General features: G+C 34.9%; 1 protein-coding gene across 1 annotated transcript; it reads right to left on the bottom strand.

Annotated features, from left to right (window-relative positions):
• Positions 1–13,626, bottom strand: VPS41 (vacuolar protein sorting 41). Its single transcript, XM_086422269.1, has 19 exons — positions 13,217–13,626; positions 11,575–11,844; positions 11,291–11,470; positions 10,916–11,182; positions 9,828–9,960; positions 9,634–9,724; positions 8,930–9,032; positions 7,719–7,822; positions 7,552–7,645; positions 7,278–7,433; positions 7,130–7,192; positions 6,926–6,991; positions 5,514–5,714; positions 3,241–3,318; positions 3,034–3,153; positions 2,807–2,887; positions 2,576–2,661; positions 681–762; positions 1–564 (listed from the first exon to the last, which is right to left on the bottom strand). Exons 1-19 carry the CDS (start codon positions 13,472–13,474, stop codon positions 139–141), a joined length of 2,859 nt encoding a protein of 952 aa, XP_086278395.1. The 5' UTR covers positions 13,475–13,626; the 3' UTR covers positions 1–138.
• Positions 13,627–17,024: the final 3,398 nt, after the last annotated feature.

Below are 17,024 nucleotides of genomic sequence, written 5' to 3'. Positions count from 1 at the left end.
TGAGGGGAAAGCGGCATAAAAAACCTTCACTTTATAAATTAAGATGCAAATAAATATGCCCATTGAAGCAGAAAACATGGACACATGCTCACACACTCACCACCCTCATTACACACACATACATACACACAAACATGCTCACTGAGCAGCTGTAGTACACAAGATACAACGCATCCGAGATGTACCAGATTGGGTATCATCATCATCGTCGTCATCATCATCATAGTCATCATACTCAGACACAGGTCTTCCAGAAGACGTCTTGGCCCCACTTTTATCGGTAAAAGAATTTGTGGAGTCCATGAGGCATGTAATATGATAGGCATGGCAGCAAAAAAATACAATGACCGAGACACTCTGAATGGAAAAGGGATCGAAGCACATACAACACCTCCCTCCACCCCTTGTTCTGGATTTAACTTCCATCATTCTCATGCCCCCTGCCTTCTCTAATTGAGCATCTCTGTTGTCTCTTTTCGGTCGTGCTTCATCCTCTTCACTGCCTAAGCAGACTGCATGTCGTGCTTCCTTGTAGTACTTAACCAACAGGTTCACACAGTCCGCCTGTCAAGTTTCACAGAAACATTAGATATTGACAGATGTAATCCTCAAAGCACAAAAACATTTCTTATGGTTACTATTGGAACCTATACCAAATGGATTATGAATTTTAGTACCACCTTAAGAATATCATTGCATCCATGTCTGAGAGATGTCTCTGTCCTGTAATCTGTAATGATCTTGACTAAGCGATCCCTAAGCCTGCACAAGAACCAGAAAGACAGAAAAACATTAAACTAAGATCTAAAAATACAACAATGACAACTGCAACAACAAGCCTTATCCCAAAGATTTTGAGTTGGCTAAATGAATCTTGCCCCTCCGTTCAACTTTGTCCATAGTCAAGATCTTTTACGACCTTCAACTTGAATATTTCTTCAAACCGGTATTGTAATCAGACTTTATTGAAATACACAAACTAGATCTAAAAGTAACGAACAAATATTTAGGAATTTCTTGGTTTACACTACATTGTCTGTCCCAAGACTGGAAAAACGAGCATCGTGTCAAGGGTAGCAAACGGTGTAAAAAATCTTCCACCTCATACAGTTTATGCTAAAGCATTTATCCAAGGCGACACTGCAGTAGAGCTTGATTGAAGTAGTAGGCAAGGGTTGGCTGGGGCGGTAAGCGAAGACGTTGCTCTGGACAGAAGTGAATGGAGGAACAAGATCCATTCAGTTGACCCCAAATCTGTGCAATGAGGCTTCAACGATGATGATGATTACTTTTTCAACCAAACGGATTTATGCTATTTCCATGGTGCCCCGTTTTTCTTCTCTCAATTGTTAGAGGATTATTTTAGAAAATTTTGGAAGGTATAGAAGTTTTACACCAACTGTAATCTAGAGGTAAACCTCTTTAATACGGGCTTGGGACTGAATGTAATTGTCATCGTCATCAAAGCCTTATCCTAAAGGTTTGGGGTTGGCTAGAGACCAACAATGTAGTGTAAAACAAATACTAGAGGGCCGGAAATACTCCGAAGAGATCATTTTGTGAGCTTGGTTCAACTATACATAACGATGGATAGATTGTGGAGGACATTGTCAATAGAATTAGACATGGATAGCTAAAGCGGAGGTTTGCTTCTGAGTGCTACGTGACTGACACATACAAATTAAATTAGAAGGAAAATTTTGTAAGACGGGAATACGACTGGCTATGCTTTAAGGAGCTGAATGTTCGGCAATCAAGAAACGACATGTTCATAGATTGAGCATAGCAAAGACGTGACGCTAAGCCGGATCAGTGGAAAAAACTAAGAACGACAAAAGTATAAATGAATGCATTTATGAAAATGTAAAGACTAGCTCCAATAGGGTGAGAAACTAAGAAAAAAAGGGTTCTTTTAACCAAGGGAAGGTTGATTCAGATGATTTGGTCATTTGCAACAAAAGTCAATTACAGTCATAGAAAATTAGCAAGTTAAGGTTCTGAAAAAAAAAAACAAAGACCACAGATTGAGGTAATAAGAATGGACATGAACACCTTTAAGTATTAAAAGACATGGTCTCAGACAAAATTGTATGGAGGAAAAGACTCATTGAACTAACCCTAAATTTTAGGGATAAGACTTTGATTATGGCTTCTTCAATATAAGGAGGGGGGTCCTCTCATCTACACCAGCTTACTAATAAAAAAAGACTTCGGTGATGGTGATGGTGATGAGGAATTATTTAAGGAAATGTTGCTTATTGGTACGGTGATCTAGTAATGTTGAGCATCACAATTTCTTTTGTATGTGTGGAGCATGTGTCTCATCATATTCCAAAGATTTGGTGTCAGCTAAACGAATCATATTCCTCTATTTAATTCTATCCAAAGTAGTGCCTTCCTTTATCAAAAATGTGTTCATACTCATTTTTCACAATCCCAATCTATATTATCTTGGGTCTTCCTCTCGCCTTGTTACCTTCAACTTGCATGTGTCTAAAGAAATAAAATGCAGAAAAAGTACTATCTGTATAACGAAATTTTCATGGAACATTCAAGTAGGAATGATCATACTGACCGGGGAATATTCAAGCCATTTGGCACCATATTTACAATATAAAGCGGATCAAGATTACCAACCGTGTGCTCCAGTAACATGCCTACCTGTAAATTGCTCGAAACATGAACAAACATTTAAGTTGGTAATAAATACTAAACAGAAGCATGTACTTTCATATTTACATGTACATATACAGATAGGTGTACATGTAAAATGTACTTCAATCCACAAATCACATCTATTACATACCATTTCAGGTTTGTGAAGACACTGTTTAATTAGTTCTTGCCAAAGTTCATCGTCATGTTGCATACTCACGAATTCAATAGCCTGTATATCGTCAAAATGTGTTACCCGTCAATTTCAAGCTAAAAGATGCATCTAGAGATGAAAATAGCACTGTGATAAGAGTAAAATTGAGAGCTCGACTAGGAAAACCTTTCAAAATCAGATCAGCTGAAGCAGATTAAGTATACCTCTTCTATATCCTCTAACTTATTTATTATAACAGCAAGCGCTTGTTTTGAATTACCCATCCTTCCAAGGATGAAGACTTGTTCTCTCAAAAGATTTCCTCCAACACAAATTTCATATGCCTGAGAGACAATACCAAAGACATTTTTAGGTATTCATAAATGGTCCAACTGAGTTCTGTCCTAACACTACATGGTCATAGCACAAACCTTCTCAAGTTGATAATGCTGACTGCTACGAAGAAAAGGAAGAAGCATTTTGGGATCATAGACCGCATAGAGCTCCACCTATCACAGTAAAATAAACAATAGACAGTCATTAGGCAAAAGCTAACAAAATCTTATACATACGAAAACACATCTGCATTGAATTGAGAATGAATAAGAAGTGTTGAAAAAAACTAGCAGGAGGTTCTAAGAAGACAAAAGCTAACAAAATCCTATCCATCTGAAAGGCTAACATCTGTGATATAAAAGTATTACAAAGAAGGAACCCTAGAACAGATCCTGTAAATACCAACAAAGGGTTCTTATCAGCTCTGAAACACTGAAAAACGATAAAACCAACTAATTGTTGAGATCTGAGTAGCAGGGACATGGCACTCTTTCGTTTGTTCCATACCAAAAATGTACCAATACGGATACTCCACGTATTATTTTAATGATTTTCTATAATAATAAAAAAATGGCTTTTGGAAGATAGTTGGTGTAATCCATCCTCCATACATTAATTTATTCAGTTGTCAAATATAGGGGAAAGCAACGAAAAAAAAAAGTGCATGCAAGATACTTAAATTACGTTTCCATACCTGTTTTTTAAATAAGTAGTACATAGGGCATATCCCCATTTTGGTATTCATATATATTTTTCATTAAGGGGTGCCCAGTGAACTACAGTTTTATGAATTTACATTTTTTACCTTTCTTTTGAAATTTATACAAATGATCAACAAATACCCTTTTTGGAAGACATAATTCAATACCAAAACAGTTCTATACCCAATATGCTAAATATTTTTTAAAAAGAGTACGGCATGGTAATTTTGCCATCTTTCTTGCCTATTTTGGTAAGACACCCTTAAATATAACCATGGTTTTATATAAGAATTCCGGTTTTATCAAGTCACACAAGCATGCAAGAGCACACACAAATATTGGTAAGGAGTAAGCTTACGAAGAATACGATCATCTTCCTTTCTTCTATAAACAGCCAAAGAGAGACGAAAATAGAGGAGGCAATTTATTTATTAATATTATTTTGAACCTTTTTATTGGGACCGAGATGCAATGTTGATTCACAGGGTCGAGAATCAATAAAATTCAATATTAGAACCCTTTTTGGCTATTTATAGAAAGAATCATTGGTGGAATAAATTCCAATGTACCGGTTTGAATTGGATCGCTATACAGACCAATGCTTATCAATGCATCAAAAATAACCAAAACCATAAGCAGCTTTTCTGCATTTGGAACAAACTTGATTGCTATCTTACAATATCTCTTCTCAACAGTGATATTTTTCAGTCGATACATTCCGAATAGGAACCATGACTATGTCTTTGTTCATGATTCACTGGGGTCCTCGATGAGAAGTAAAAGGGTAATGATGGACGAATAATTCCACATCTACATAAGCCTTATTTGACTCTGGAAACAGGATAGGCCAGAAAGTTCAAACTAAGTGATTCACAATAAAGTGGAAGTATTTTTCAAAACTGGAATTGTGTGTGTATACCTGGAAAACACACATGATCATAGTTGTCAAAATCAGGGCCTAGGCACCAAAGCAGCCGCCTAGCCTACTCAGGCGCCCAACGCTTAAAGTGGGATTTTTTAAAAAATCTTTTTTTTTTCTTTAGTCTTTTCAGGAAAAAAAAAAAAAAAAAACCATGGTCTAGGAAGTCTTATTAGATTTTTTTAAACATAGGGATGTCTAAAATATTCAACAAAACTTTGAGGACTTTATAAAAAAAATCTTTTTAGTATTTATATTTCTAAGAATTCTCAAAGTTGAAAGCTAGGGCCCACTTTCAAGTAGAGGAGGGAGATGACGACGGCGATGATGGTGGTGGTGACAATGCCCCGGTCAATTGGAGGGATGAGGACACTATTGACTTCAGATTAGAGGATTTTTGTTAATTTAGTTGATATCTATGAAGACTAAATTGAAGATACTCTATTTACATATTTTTCTTAATTATTACTTTGATGGATTTTAAATTGCAATGTTAGGTTGACTTGTTGGGCTATGGGTTTTAATTGATTATTGACTTGCAAGTTTGCTAATTAGTTGATGTTATCTTGGCAATTGCATACTTTTCATTATTTTTTTTCCTATTTCTTATTTTTTATATTATTTTTAATAAATCTAAAAAAAATATACTGTTCTTTTTTTTTTTTTGTCGCCTAGGCCCCACTTAGTGCTTTTAACAACCTTGCACACGATCCTAGAGAAAGTGTCACACATACTGTCTAACACGTACCTGCATGTCATGGAAGTCCTTTCCAGCGTGTGGGTTAATTTCAAATAGTGAATGCAGATATAAGTGCAAGAAATATCTTGAATCACACTGTTTACTGGCACCCAAAAGTTGTGAAACTACTTCAGATGGAGTAATTAAATCTCTCTGCTGGATCAGTAAAGAAACTGCTCGTTTACAATCCAATATCATCAGTTGGGCAGCCTGCATAATAGGGGCATACATAATAGGATAAATAGTTAGGTAGTTAGAATAATGGAAAATAATGAAATATGAAGTCCGAAAATGACGTAGATTAAGGTAATAAGAGAAGATTTGAAAAGGCAAGCTGCGAAAGAAAATATAGATCTAGATAGAATTGAATGGAAAAAATAGATTCATACTGCTGAGCCCAAATAGTTGGGAATTGGGATAAAGCATTTTAAGTGATGATCATGAATATGAAAATACAAAAAATGAAGCGAAGAGGATATGATAAAAATGAACTAAATTTGGAGATAATCCCAAAAATTAAAAACACACTAATTGTCTCTAAATTTCAATTAAAAAATCCATGTATTCCTAAGAGGACTTTGACCAATATTAATATTGTTGAATACATGGGTAAATGGTTTTCTGAACGTCCATTTTTTTAAGTTGAAAAAGACCAAAATGCTTTAAAGATATAATTGTCTGAGTGTTTATAACTTTTTTTCTTCTTTTGGCAAGTTGCTCTCTAAAACTGTAAAATGAAAGTATAATGACAGCATTAAGTTGAACTTTTACCAATGATGATTGTTTTTTTTTCTTTCTTATGTGTCAACTCCTTTTCAAAAAAATATGTCCACCTCCATTTCAATCTTTAATATTGCACCTCTCCTTAAGCCAAATTTATCATCCGGAATGTTTTTCAAATCTCATTACAATTTCCAGAAACCTTTAAAAATGATAATCATACCATTATACTTTGCAAGGTTTTAATTTTTTTTTTAAAAGTAGACATGAAAAGTTTGTATCCCCTAGATACAATGTGAAACACAAACATGCATCTTTGACACCAGGATTGAAATCCGTATCAACTCAGAATTTCTTGATCGAGACATCTTAATCCTAGTAGTGAGTGGAAAAAGATATTGGAGGAATTTCATGAGTTTGTCTAGAATTGTCCCAGTTTTTCTCAGTGTATTGGTCTAGACAATCTTGGTTTTTCCACTAACCAAGGTAATGCCAAAAGATGAGATTTTAAACCACATTGGCACATAAAGGAAATCCACACTATGTGTGTCAGTCCTTACAGATATTCATATTGACATAAGATTTCTCCAACAGAGGATAACTAGGTCAACATTTTTCCTTCCCCCCCCCCCCCCCCCCCAATTACTATATTTGAAAGAACAGTAGCATGAGAATTTTCACCTTATATGGCATTACCATACCTTATCATGAACTGCATCATGCAAGTTGTACTTTTCGATGAAGTCGAATATCTCAGGCTTCATGAGCTGAAAAGTAAAAGAAACCAATTCAAATAAAAGCATGGGAAGGTGACCCAACTTCCACTTTTGAAGCCATAGGCTGAAAAAATGTGTTTATGCACGTGTGTGTGTGTCTGAGTGTGTGCATGTCTGTAGAGTACTTACATCAGCATACAAGGCTAGGGCTTTCTCATATTGTCCATTGATTATATATAATTCAGCCAGAGCCTATCATGGAAAACAGAATATCATTAATTTGAAAAAATACCATCCATGTGAATAAAAAACAATAATTGACAGTATTTAACCCAACCTCTTTGAGTGTATCAGTGATAGATGAAGTATTAAGCTGAGGCTCTATTGCTGAGATGACAGGCAAGGAAGAATATATCACTGATGGCCAAGATTTAACAGCTGACAAGAGATCCTTGTGGAAAGACGGATTTGTTGCCAAAGCTACAAGAGCAACCTGGAGCAGGTAAAATAATACTCGCAAAATTAAGAACAAAATCCTAAATAAAACAATCTTAGAGAAAATTCTCAATATTGAGCAAAGTTTTCAGACTCTTTGATCTCTGATTACAGACCTCATAAGCCGTGTCACGCAGCCTTGGATTTTCAGTTGGTATATATGGAACTAGTACCGGAAGTTGGCGGAGATGGGCAAAGTGGAAAACCCATCTGTACAAAAACCCAGTTATTAACAAGACAAGTACAGAGAAATCATAACTAACATCTAAGGATGCTTGTTTACCTCTCCCATGCAGCAGCAGATCCACGCAACAATTTGGGACACAAAGATGCAGCTTCAACATATTTCCTTTCCAAAATCAAATGATCTAGGTATCTTGATCCCACCTTAACATAAAAAGGAAAAGAAGCAGATTGAATGAAAAACTTTAGGGGAAGTACATTACGTTACTTTAAATGAGATTAAAATGGTAACATTTCTGGAGTTATCAGAGAGGTTAACAGGAAAAACAGTATCTCTGGTACCTCAAAATCAAGTAGATGAAATTTACATCGTAACCAACAAAATTGAACTTGCAAAATACCAATGGTTCACATTTTGGTGTCAGAAGTTGGAATCTGAAATAATCTGGGATCATAAAGCTGAACAGTGGAAATACTTATTCTGGAAAATAAAAAATTTCCTACCGACGATATGGTCTTGAGAACTCTTCTGTTAGGATTGGGCTTGGATTGCCACATTAACTATTACATTGAGGTCGGATGGATAAACTAACTTTATTTCAGTTACTAAATAAATTAAATCCCGCATACTTCAAGAAGAATTAAGTTAATTACTTTATTTCAGTCATTAGATCAAACATTAACAATGTCTCTGCTTAGTACACAGCAAATTTTTTGCAAATGCAAAAGATTTCCTGAAACACTTTTACGAGTGCTTTGCAAAGTTTTGCATTGCACATGAACCACCTAAATTCTTAAGAAATTTCAGAATGGTTTGTAGCACAATAAGTGCCCTGAACCAATTGCAATCGTTACCCTGTGCATTCTCTCGTCTTTCTCTCAATAGTTATAAAAAATCAAGCCTTTTTTCGATCAAGATTAATTAAATGATTACAATCACAATAATATTATAATAATAAACAATGATAATTATTATTGAGTTGAACTAATGATAACAATAGTAGTAACAATAATAGTGGCTATTGGTTCAAGAAATATGACATCCAAAAACTAATTTTGATGAATACCCTTTTGTCATATTAGCTGATTGTGATGGCATCAAAGATGACATCAGATACATCTATCAGTGGTTGGAATGACATTGGCCATTGGTTCAAGGAACATTTCTCACAACAGATCATTTTACATCACGTCAAGCTAAGAATTCTAAATTGGAAAAGATGAGCATTACAAACCAGATAAACATTACAAACATACAAAAGAGGCTATCGTATTCTTTTATTTAAAAAACCAGATGAAAACTTAAGGTACCTCATCAAGAAGCTCAGTCCGTCCCTGTCCTGCTTCAACCGCAGCTAAGGCTTTTTCATGCCATCCATGTTGAAGAAGCCATGAAATATGATCTTCCGCATCCCTAACAATCAGAAATACATTAGGTTCCACTACCAAACAAACTATGTTTCAATGAAAATAGCTCTAAGAAAACAACCAACCACAACATCACAAACTTTTCTCAACCTAATAAACATCATCACCTTCAAGCCATACTGGATTATGAACTGTATCATGGGTTATGAATGTATGTTTGTCCATAAATATTAAATTGCATGGTTACAGAAGAACATTGTATTCTAAACAAATTGATGAAATTATTGAGGGATATAATGTATGAACAAAAAATATTAACTTATCGAGGTTTAAGCAATATAATTAGTTGTCCGTTTCTTATTTATAGGTAGGGCTGGTCAATTTCTTCTTTATTTTACATGCCACACCAGATACCACCTTCTTAGTATTTTCTTAGGGAGTATCACTCCTTAAGATCAATAAAACAATGACAGTGGAGTTAGACGTGGCTTTTTTATCATAATAGTTGTTGTCATAGGCTGATCCGTCTTACAACCAGACCAAACATCGAATATCCTGACAGTGTCATCCCACCAAAGATTAATATAGAAACCATGGTTAAAAGCTATAGAACAACAAAGTTTCATTTTGAAACAATTAAGACTAACCTGGGCTTTGCAATGACTACATCCTTTGGAGATACTATGTAGTACAAAGGTTCGTCACCAGCGGCCCATTGTCCACCGGCATAGCTGCTCCCTGCATTCAAATGCATAAGCATTGATGCCATGTAAAGGTGCAACTCGCTGCACACTTAAACTATAATGGTTCAATAAGAAAATCAAGTAGAAAATTGAGATACCTGAGAAAGGAGCGTGAGCAAGGGAGTAATCCTTTGCCTTGTAATGCTCAAAGCCATGTACTGGAAGAGCATCAGTTGCAAGTTCATCATTTTTCCATGTGACAATACGTACTTCTGGCCTCTGTGCTGTACCCTGCACACGAATATTTGTAAATACTAAGAATAGCTAACTGGTGCTATAACTTTCTCCTTTTTCCATAAGAACAGCCACTATACCATAGTTATTTTTAATGTACCATGGCAATAGAAAATAGTAGCCTTCTTCTGCTGTGGTTCTAGTCCACAAAACAAATTAAGATCAAGAAACAAATTGATAGGTAATAGAAAGGAATTGTCCAGGACTTCAGGGAAAGAGAAATGGGTGCCTGGCATTATATTGAATCATGAACAGGCCAACAAGACTTCATATTAGGGGGAGGGACCAAATTGCTTTCCCTAGGGCTGGCAATGGATATCCACCTGCCCGACTCATCTGACCCGAATTATTTGGGTATGAGTACATTTTTTTATTTAACTAAGAATTCGGGTAAAATTATCTGTAATTATTTTATCCGATTTTTTTAGGGTCAGATATGGATATGCGTCGTATCCGATCCGAATATCCATTTATCCGAGTTAAAAATGGTAAATTCACAGTAAGGTATGTATATAACCCAAAATTAAGGTTCATCCATCCTCTTCACAATGAAGTATATATATCCTACTCGGATATCCACTTGAAATTTGGGTATGAGCCAGAGACGGATACCCTTTAAAAAGTTGGGGAATCAGATACAGATATTCTTAACAAAATCGGATAAAAAAATCGGATACAGGTATATGCTTCATTTAACCCACACCTGACCCATTGCCAACCCTAAATGGAGGTTGCAAAACTAAAGTGTGCAGGGAATGCATCCGTTATCTGCTTTTTTTGTAAGCCAGAATTGTACAAAGTATTATGTATAGAATGTCTGTGTTCTATAATTAAACCTGCATAGTAGTTTTGTTACGAGGCAAGCTGAGTCATTAGCAGTTGGAAAATCAGATATAGAAGAAGTTTCAGTACTTCAATTAATATTAAAATACATTTGAGGGAGAGAAGATACCTGGCGCGATGGAACAGTACTACTAAATTCTTTCTCTCCATCCTCTTTCTGAGGAATATAAGCAAGTACAACCAAAGCATCACCATAGGGAGCAATTCCAGAAATGAAATAGCTGGTTTGAAAAGATGCTACAATATCCACTTGTTTTGTACTGGACACAGCCACAGGTACATGAATTGGTGTACCATTCGCTCCTTTATAATGATTTCCTCTGATTGCAGCAATTTTTACAGATGTTCCCCATCCAATAACCAAGAGGGTATCGTCCTAAATGTGTTAAGAAGACACTTAGAATGCATTCTAGCAAACAAAAAATGCTAAATATTTTACAAACATATCTGTAAAAAAAAAAGAAGAAAAAAATATTTAACTAACCTGCCAAACTAAGTGAGGGAGCAAAAGCTCGGGGCGTGGGCTTCCTCGTGGTCTCTCAATAAATGTGATTCGCTGATCGGTAGCTGTATCATAAACTTTGACACCTGCATCATTAGCCCAAGCAATGAGACTTGTTCTCCACTTCACAGCATGTACTGGACCTTCACCAGAGTGTAAAACCTATAGAAAGACATATCTGAGTCATTCAGGCAACATAATAAATTGCTTGGGGTCTCTGTTTTCCTCCACCAGAAGAAATGAGCACTCAGAAAACTAAGTCAAACCTGGTCACGATATCCTAACCATTTCTTCGAGTTCAGAAACAAATGACCTGCCAAACCCCCGGCAACAAATCTTCGTGACGATTTTCTTGAATAATCTGGGTCTAGAGCAATGGTCTTCATGGGCCGATGATACTCAAACTTCATTTTCTCATCAGTAAAAAGGCTGTTTATTACTACATATCCATCATCTGAGCAGCTCCCTATATATTCACCTTCTATGTCAAAGCTAAGGTCATTAACAGTAGCAGTGTGAGCAGCAAATTCCTTAACCTGTAAGTGAAACACAGCCATCAGCTTTGCTGAAGCTTAAACTACTTTTACATACTTCATCTCAGGTTCCAAAAAAAGCACTACAAACTGTCTGGAGCCAAATTGAAAACCTTCCTCTGGAACCCTTAGAAAATGTCATCTACGCAACCTAATAAATTTTAACATTGAATAGAATAATACCATTGCCAAATAGATGGGTTAAACAAGTTATACTACTTGACTGTATTTTTGGCCAAAACTTTTCCATCCTATCTTTCCTCTCATCATTTTATCAGATATCATATTCTAAATCCAAACCCATGTTGATAAATTGCAATTGAGATGCTCCTTCTGTCATTCTTCTTACTCTATCTTCAATTAAAGCAGCAATTGTACAACTATTTTTTCAGGTCTCATGAGAAGTATTAGGTGGTCTTACTTTTATGATTCATAGAGAATTGTTACGAACACAATCAAAACACCAAAAATACCTAGGTGTTAGTAATGCGGAAAGTTAAGCACATATCTCTTTCGAGTTTTAACATGCCACCATGCACCGCAGCTGACATCTGCAATGACTCTAGTACCCTTCTTTCTAGTGCCCTAGGTTCCCTTTTCCCAGGTTGCCCCTTTCTACTAGCATCCCCAATGCCCAATTTGTGGTGGTTTTCACTCTAATCCCTTCTTTTTTTGGGCCCCCAAGCAGCCCTTTCCCCAATTGCTCCTTCCAAGGTTTGAACTGAAGATGTAGTGTTGGTTCTGATACCAAATGACATGAACCCAACCAATACACCAAAAATTACCTAGGGGCTAGTAGTGCAGAAAGTTAAGCCCATATCTCTTTGGGGTTGAAACAAGAATTCTTCCAAGCTTTTTACTCACTTTAACCGAGTTTGGGTGATTCTCAGCCAAAATATTAATATAAAAGAAAAAGGAATATTAATAACAACAAAGAGTTCTGGATCAACCGTTTACATTTCCATAATTCTAGAAGAGACGATCAATTTGGATCCAAATGAAACAGGTTTCAAGCAGAACCAAAGTAGTGCCTTGGTGGTTTGTAGTGTTTAACTCAACTGCGGACTCTTTGTCTTTAATTGCTTAATTTTCTGATTTCAGAATTCTCAATAAGGGCAAAAAAAAAAAAAAAAAAACAACCAACCAACAACCAAACTCTTTCCTTGACAATTGAAAACATACAAATTTTCATTAATATTAGAACACCTGAATCAATAGCAAACGTAAATTTATGCAGAACTAACTGAAGAAACAAAGATCTTTCAATCTAACATATTTTTGCGCTAATATTCTACACAATTGATCAAATAAATGGATCAAAGAGCTGAAAATTGGAGCAATTAAGCAATCTAAATCAAAGATGAACTAAAAAAACCTGATTTCCAAGAAAATCGAGGATGTGCACGGTTCCATCGTGGGTTCCAAGAGCGATCATCCGCTCTGCAACAGCGATACAAGAGGAAGCATCGTTGGAAAGAAGAGAAGGAACGCTACCTCCCATTCTCTGATACTTGAGCCTCGGCTCATCTTCTTCTTCTTCATCTTCTTCGGCTTCGCCTTCGCCTTCGTCTTCTTCTTCTTCATCTCTTTCATCATCTCCTTCAACACCGTTCTCTGATGAACTATGCGCCATTAACGCTAGCTTCTCCTTCTTCTGGTTATTGTTCTTCGATTCGAAGAAGAAGAAGAAGTAGAGAGAAAGAATAATTTACAAGATCTGATGTTTGTCGACTCTTCGGACTTTTTTGGTTTGTTTTATGGCTTCGAGGATCAGACTCGTTTGATGCTATTGGCTTCTCAGGTCTCATTGATTGCTTTTAAACTAATTATTTGCAACAAAACAAAGGTTTAACCACATTAATGTAGAATACGAGATCTGGAAAATAAAAAATGGAAAATGCTCCAATGACAAAAAGCATTTACTGCGATTCTCACAACTCTGACATGGGACGTGCAGATAAACATAGATGTCTTTCCTCGCGATACGAGTAAAACCCATCTACGGTTATGTATGCATGTCCACGTCAGAATTGTGAGAATCACAGTAAATACTGTGTCACCCCAGCACTACTCAAATAAGTTAATTAATTGTTTTATACAAATTAAAAGTTTATTTTGTAATTAATTTATCAAAAAAGTCTTAGATCGGTTGGAGCATGATTTAACTTGAAATAAATTTAAAAAATTAAATTACGTTTCTTATTTTTATAAAAATATGAGAATATATACTAATAAGATTTATTTATTAAATAAACATATAACTTATATGAATTATATTATTTTAATTATATGAATTATTTAAGCCAGACTAATTTTATTACAAAATCCACATTTTTTGGAGCTGGTTCGCCCACTTAGTGATTGGTTTGCTAGTTCAAGTAAATCCAAAGAAATTATCATCGATGACCACATGTAGGGAAACTCACACATGTGATTCTGGTCGAGATTTCCTTTGATATCTAATTGCTTCTCATCGTTGGCGCACAATAGTTATAGCCCATTTATTTCGGAATAATTTTTTAGAGATAATTTAGGCTATGTTTGATGATACTTATAAAGTCTGGAAGCTAGAAATTAGACTTCATAAGTTTAATCCAATGTTCCCTCCATCGTTGATTCAAAAATTTTAAATTTCGATTTTAAAATCTGAAATGAAACAAGCAGAAATAAAACTTTTGAAGTCTGAATCTTGAAGGTAGACCACATTCATTCATTCAAACTTCAGAAGTGTTAATGAAAATCACACTTAATTTTATTCTTAATACAATTTTTATTGACCTAAATAAAACAAATGACAAAATACCTACATAGCAATATATAAAAAAAATACAAACTACATAAAGAACTAATTTGTTAGATATTTGAAAAAAAAGTAACTACAAATGGATACATTTTTTTACAAATTAATGTTAGTGTAAATAAAAATGAGATGGAAGGGTTCACAATTACAATTGGTCAATACCATCTAGAAGGAATTAAACTTGATTCCATATTTATTTACTCTAATTATAAACATAGTAATCACCCACATTTAAAAAAGGAGTCGTGTTGGAGTAACATTAAAATGTACATTGCAGGGGACATTTTTGATGTGGATGTGTGTCAGAACCATTATGCTTTTCTTCAGATAAAAAAAATGCATATCCTAGTGTATGTTATTTGTAAATGACACGTTATTAGTTTGTGGACCAAAGAAGTGATCAACACAAAATTAGAACTAGGGGTAGAAAATCAAAGAACTATGAAGAAAAAATAAATAAAAATAGAATCAATATCGAGTAAAAATAGAATCAATATCAAGTATCTTTGGTGTAAATTTAGTTTTGACACTAAAAGATAGAATATCCAGTAAAAATTGATTATTTAAAAAGAGAGCTACTATTGACACACCAATTTTTGTTACTGCCACGCCAATATTCCTATGTAAATCACTAGAGAATTGCACACAATTGGTGTGGTGTTAACAAAAGTTGGCATGACAATTCCTAAGGAAAATTTTCTTGAGATGACAATAATATTAACTGCATTTTATGGAGCTGGATTTTGAGTGGTCAAAATGCATCATGTTAATTAATTGAGCATAATAAATGAAGATATTGAGATGAATAAGTGAAAATGTTGAGAAAAGTTTACATTTGAACACATTTGAAAAAAAAGGGTACAAGTAACTATGGTATATAATTATGGGTCAAGATACCTTGACTCCTAAGAATGACTCAGGAAAAAAACATATGATCCCAATCCTTAAATTGTAAAATACAATGATTGAGATTTATCCTGAAGATAAATATCTCCGAGATTTATGTTATCAAGATAATCATAAATCTCAACCATTGGATTTTGTATTTAAAGGGTTTGGATCTTGTGTTTTTTTTCATGAGTCATTACCAGCAATCATCGGATCCCAACCCTATAATAATAATAAATAAATAAAACATAAGGTCAACTAAAAATATTTGAGCATGGTCAATGAAAGGTTGAAGAAGTATTCAAGTTAAAGGCCAAAAAGGATAAGAAAAAAAAAAACTCATAAGAACACTTATAAATATAAAGATCAACACAATTAATAATAGAAGATGAGCTCTAAACAATGAAATGTAAAATCAAGAACCCGAACCTTTATAAAAAAAAATCTGACTAGTCTTACTAAGTAAGATTTCAACTAATTAAGAGTCGTCATGGCATAAAAAAACAGGATCCAATCCTACAGAGTTGCAGAGGACGAAATTCTATTTGCTTTGAAAAATAAATCCAAACTAAAAATTATTGTCAAATTTTAATTTTAATTTTAAAAATTAAATTCAGAAGATATGTGGAAGGTAAGTAGCCAACCTTTTCGAAAACCTTGGATCAAGCTCTTTTTTTTATTATTTTGAATTTGTTCCTAGAAATCTTAAGGGGTGTGGTGCTGGATTGCCAAATGTGGTAATCCATTTGAGTAAAACTTAAAATCTTACTCAGTTAGTAAGAAAAGTGTTTTTCTTTTGAAAATACTGATGGAATTGAGTTAAGAATCTGGATGTGACAACCGATGGTTGTTTAATACAAAAGTCCAAGAGATATAACATAATTTGGCCATCTTTTTACGGAAGACGTTCCACCACGCACTGACACCGCCTTTAATTTTTAAAAAGTAGGTTGCACGGTCCAGAATTTGAAAAGTTTGAATAACGGAGTAGTAGACTTCATGGGCCAACCCTCTCCCTTTAGTGCCGCGTGTACAAAACATATCATAGGTAAGCTAAACTAACCATGGCTTTGTGTTGGTTTGGACACAGTGCACGTTGAAGGGATTAGTCCTAGGATTTGACTGATGCGGTATGGTCGCATTAAAGTAAGACTGTCGATGGGATGTTTATTACAGGTGCAATTTCGTACCATTTAAATTTAGAGCCGAATCAAATCCATAGCTTTGTGGGTGGTTTGCTTCAATTTTTGAAATAAATTTGTATAGAATGGAATCAAATCAAGAATCGAATCCCCATGCAATATATATATATATATATATATGGGGGGCGTTCGCTCGCTAACGGATTGGCGAACTGTTTGGCAAACTTTTGTGGATCGTTAGATATAACGAGATCTGACGGACACAATTATATCTCGCACGATCGGTTTAAGTTATAAAATTATGAATTTATTTACACCGCCGTCCCTCAATTTATCACTATTCTGTGCTTCCT

Source organism: Akebia trifoliata, chromosome 14 (assembly GCF_017979445.1).
Source record: "Akebia trifoliata isolate Shusen 1 chromosome 14, ASM1797944v1, whole genome shotgun sequence".
Lineage (NCBI taxonomy): Eukaryota > Viridiplantae > Streptophyta > Magnoliopsida > Ranunculales > Lardizabalaceae > Akebia > Akebia trifoliata.
This window is presented reverse-complemented; position numbering and strand designations above follow the sequence as displayed.

Excerpts from the sequence above, each read along its gene's own strand:
- VPS41 (XM_086422269.1), bottom strand. The coding sequence starts at position 13,474 with ATGGCGCATAGTTCATCAGAGAACGGTGTTGAAGGAGATGATGAAAGA. Across the intron at positions 9,961-10,915 it reads GTACTGTTCCATCGCGCCAG|GGTACAGCACAGAGGCCAGA; the intron begins GTATCTTCTCTC and ends ATTCGTGTGCAG. Across the intron at positions 763-2,575 it reads AATGGCTTGAATATTCCCCG|GCTTAGGGATCGCTTAGTCA; the intron begins GTCAGTATGATC and ends GTTCTTGTGCAG.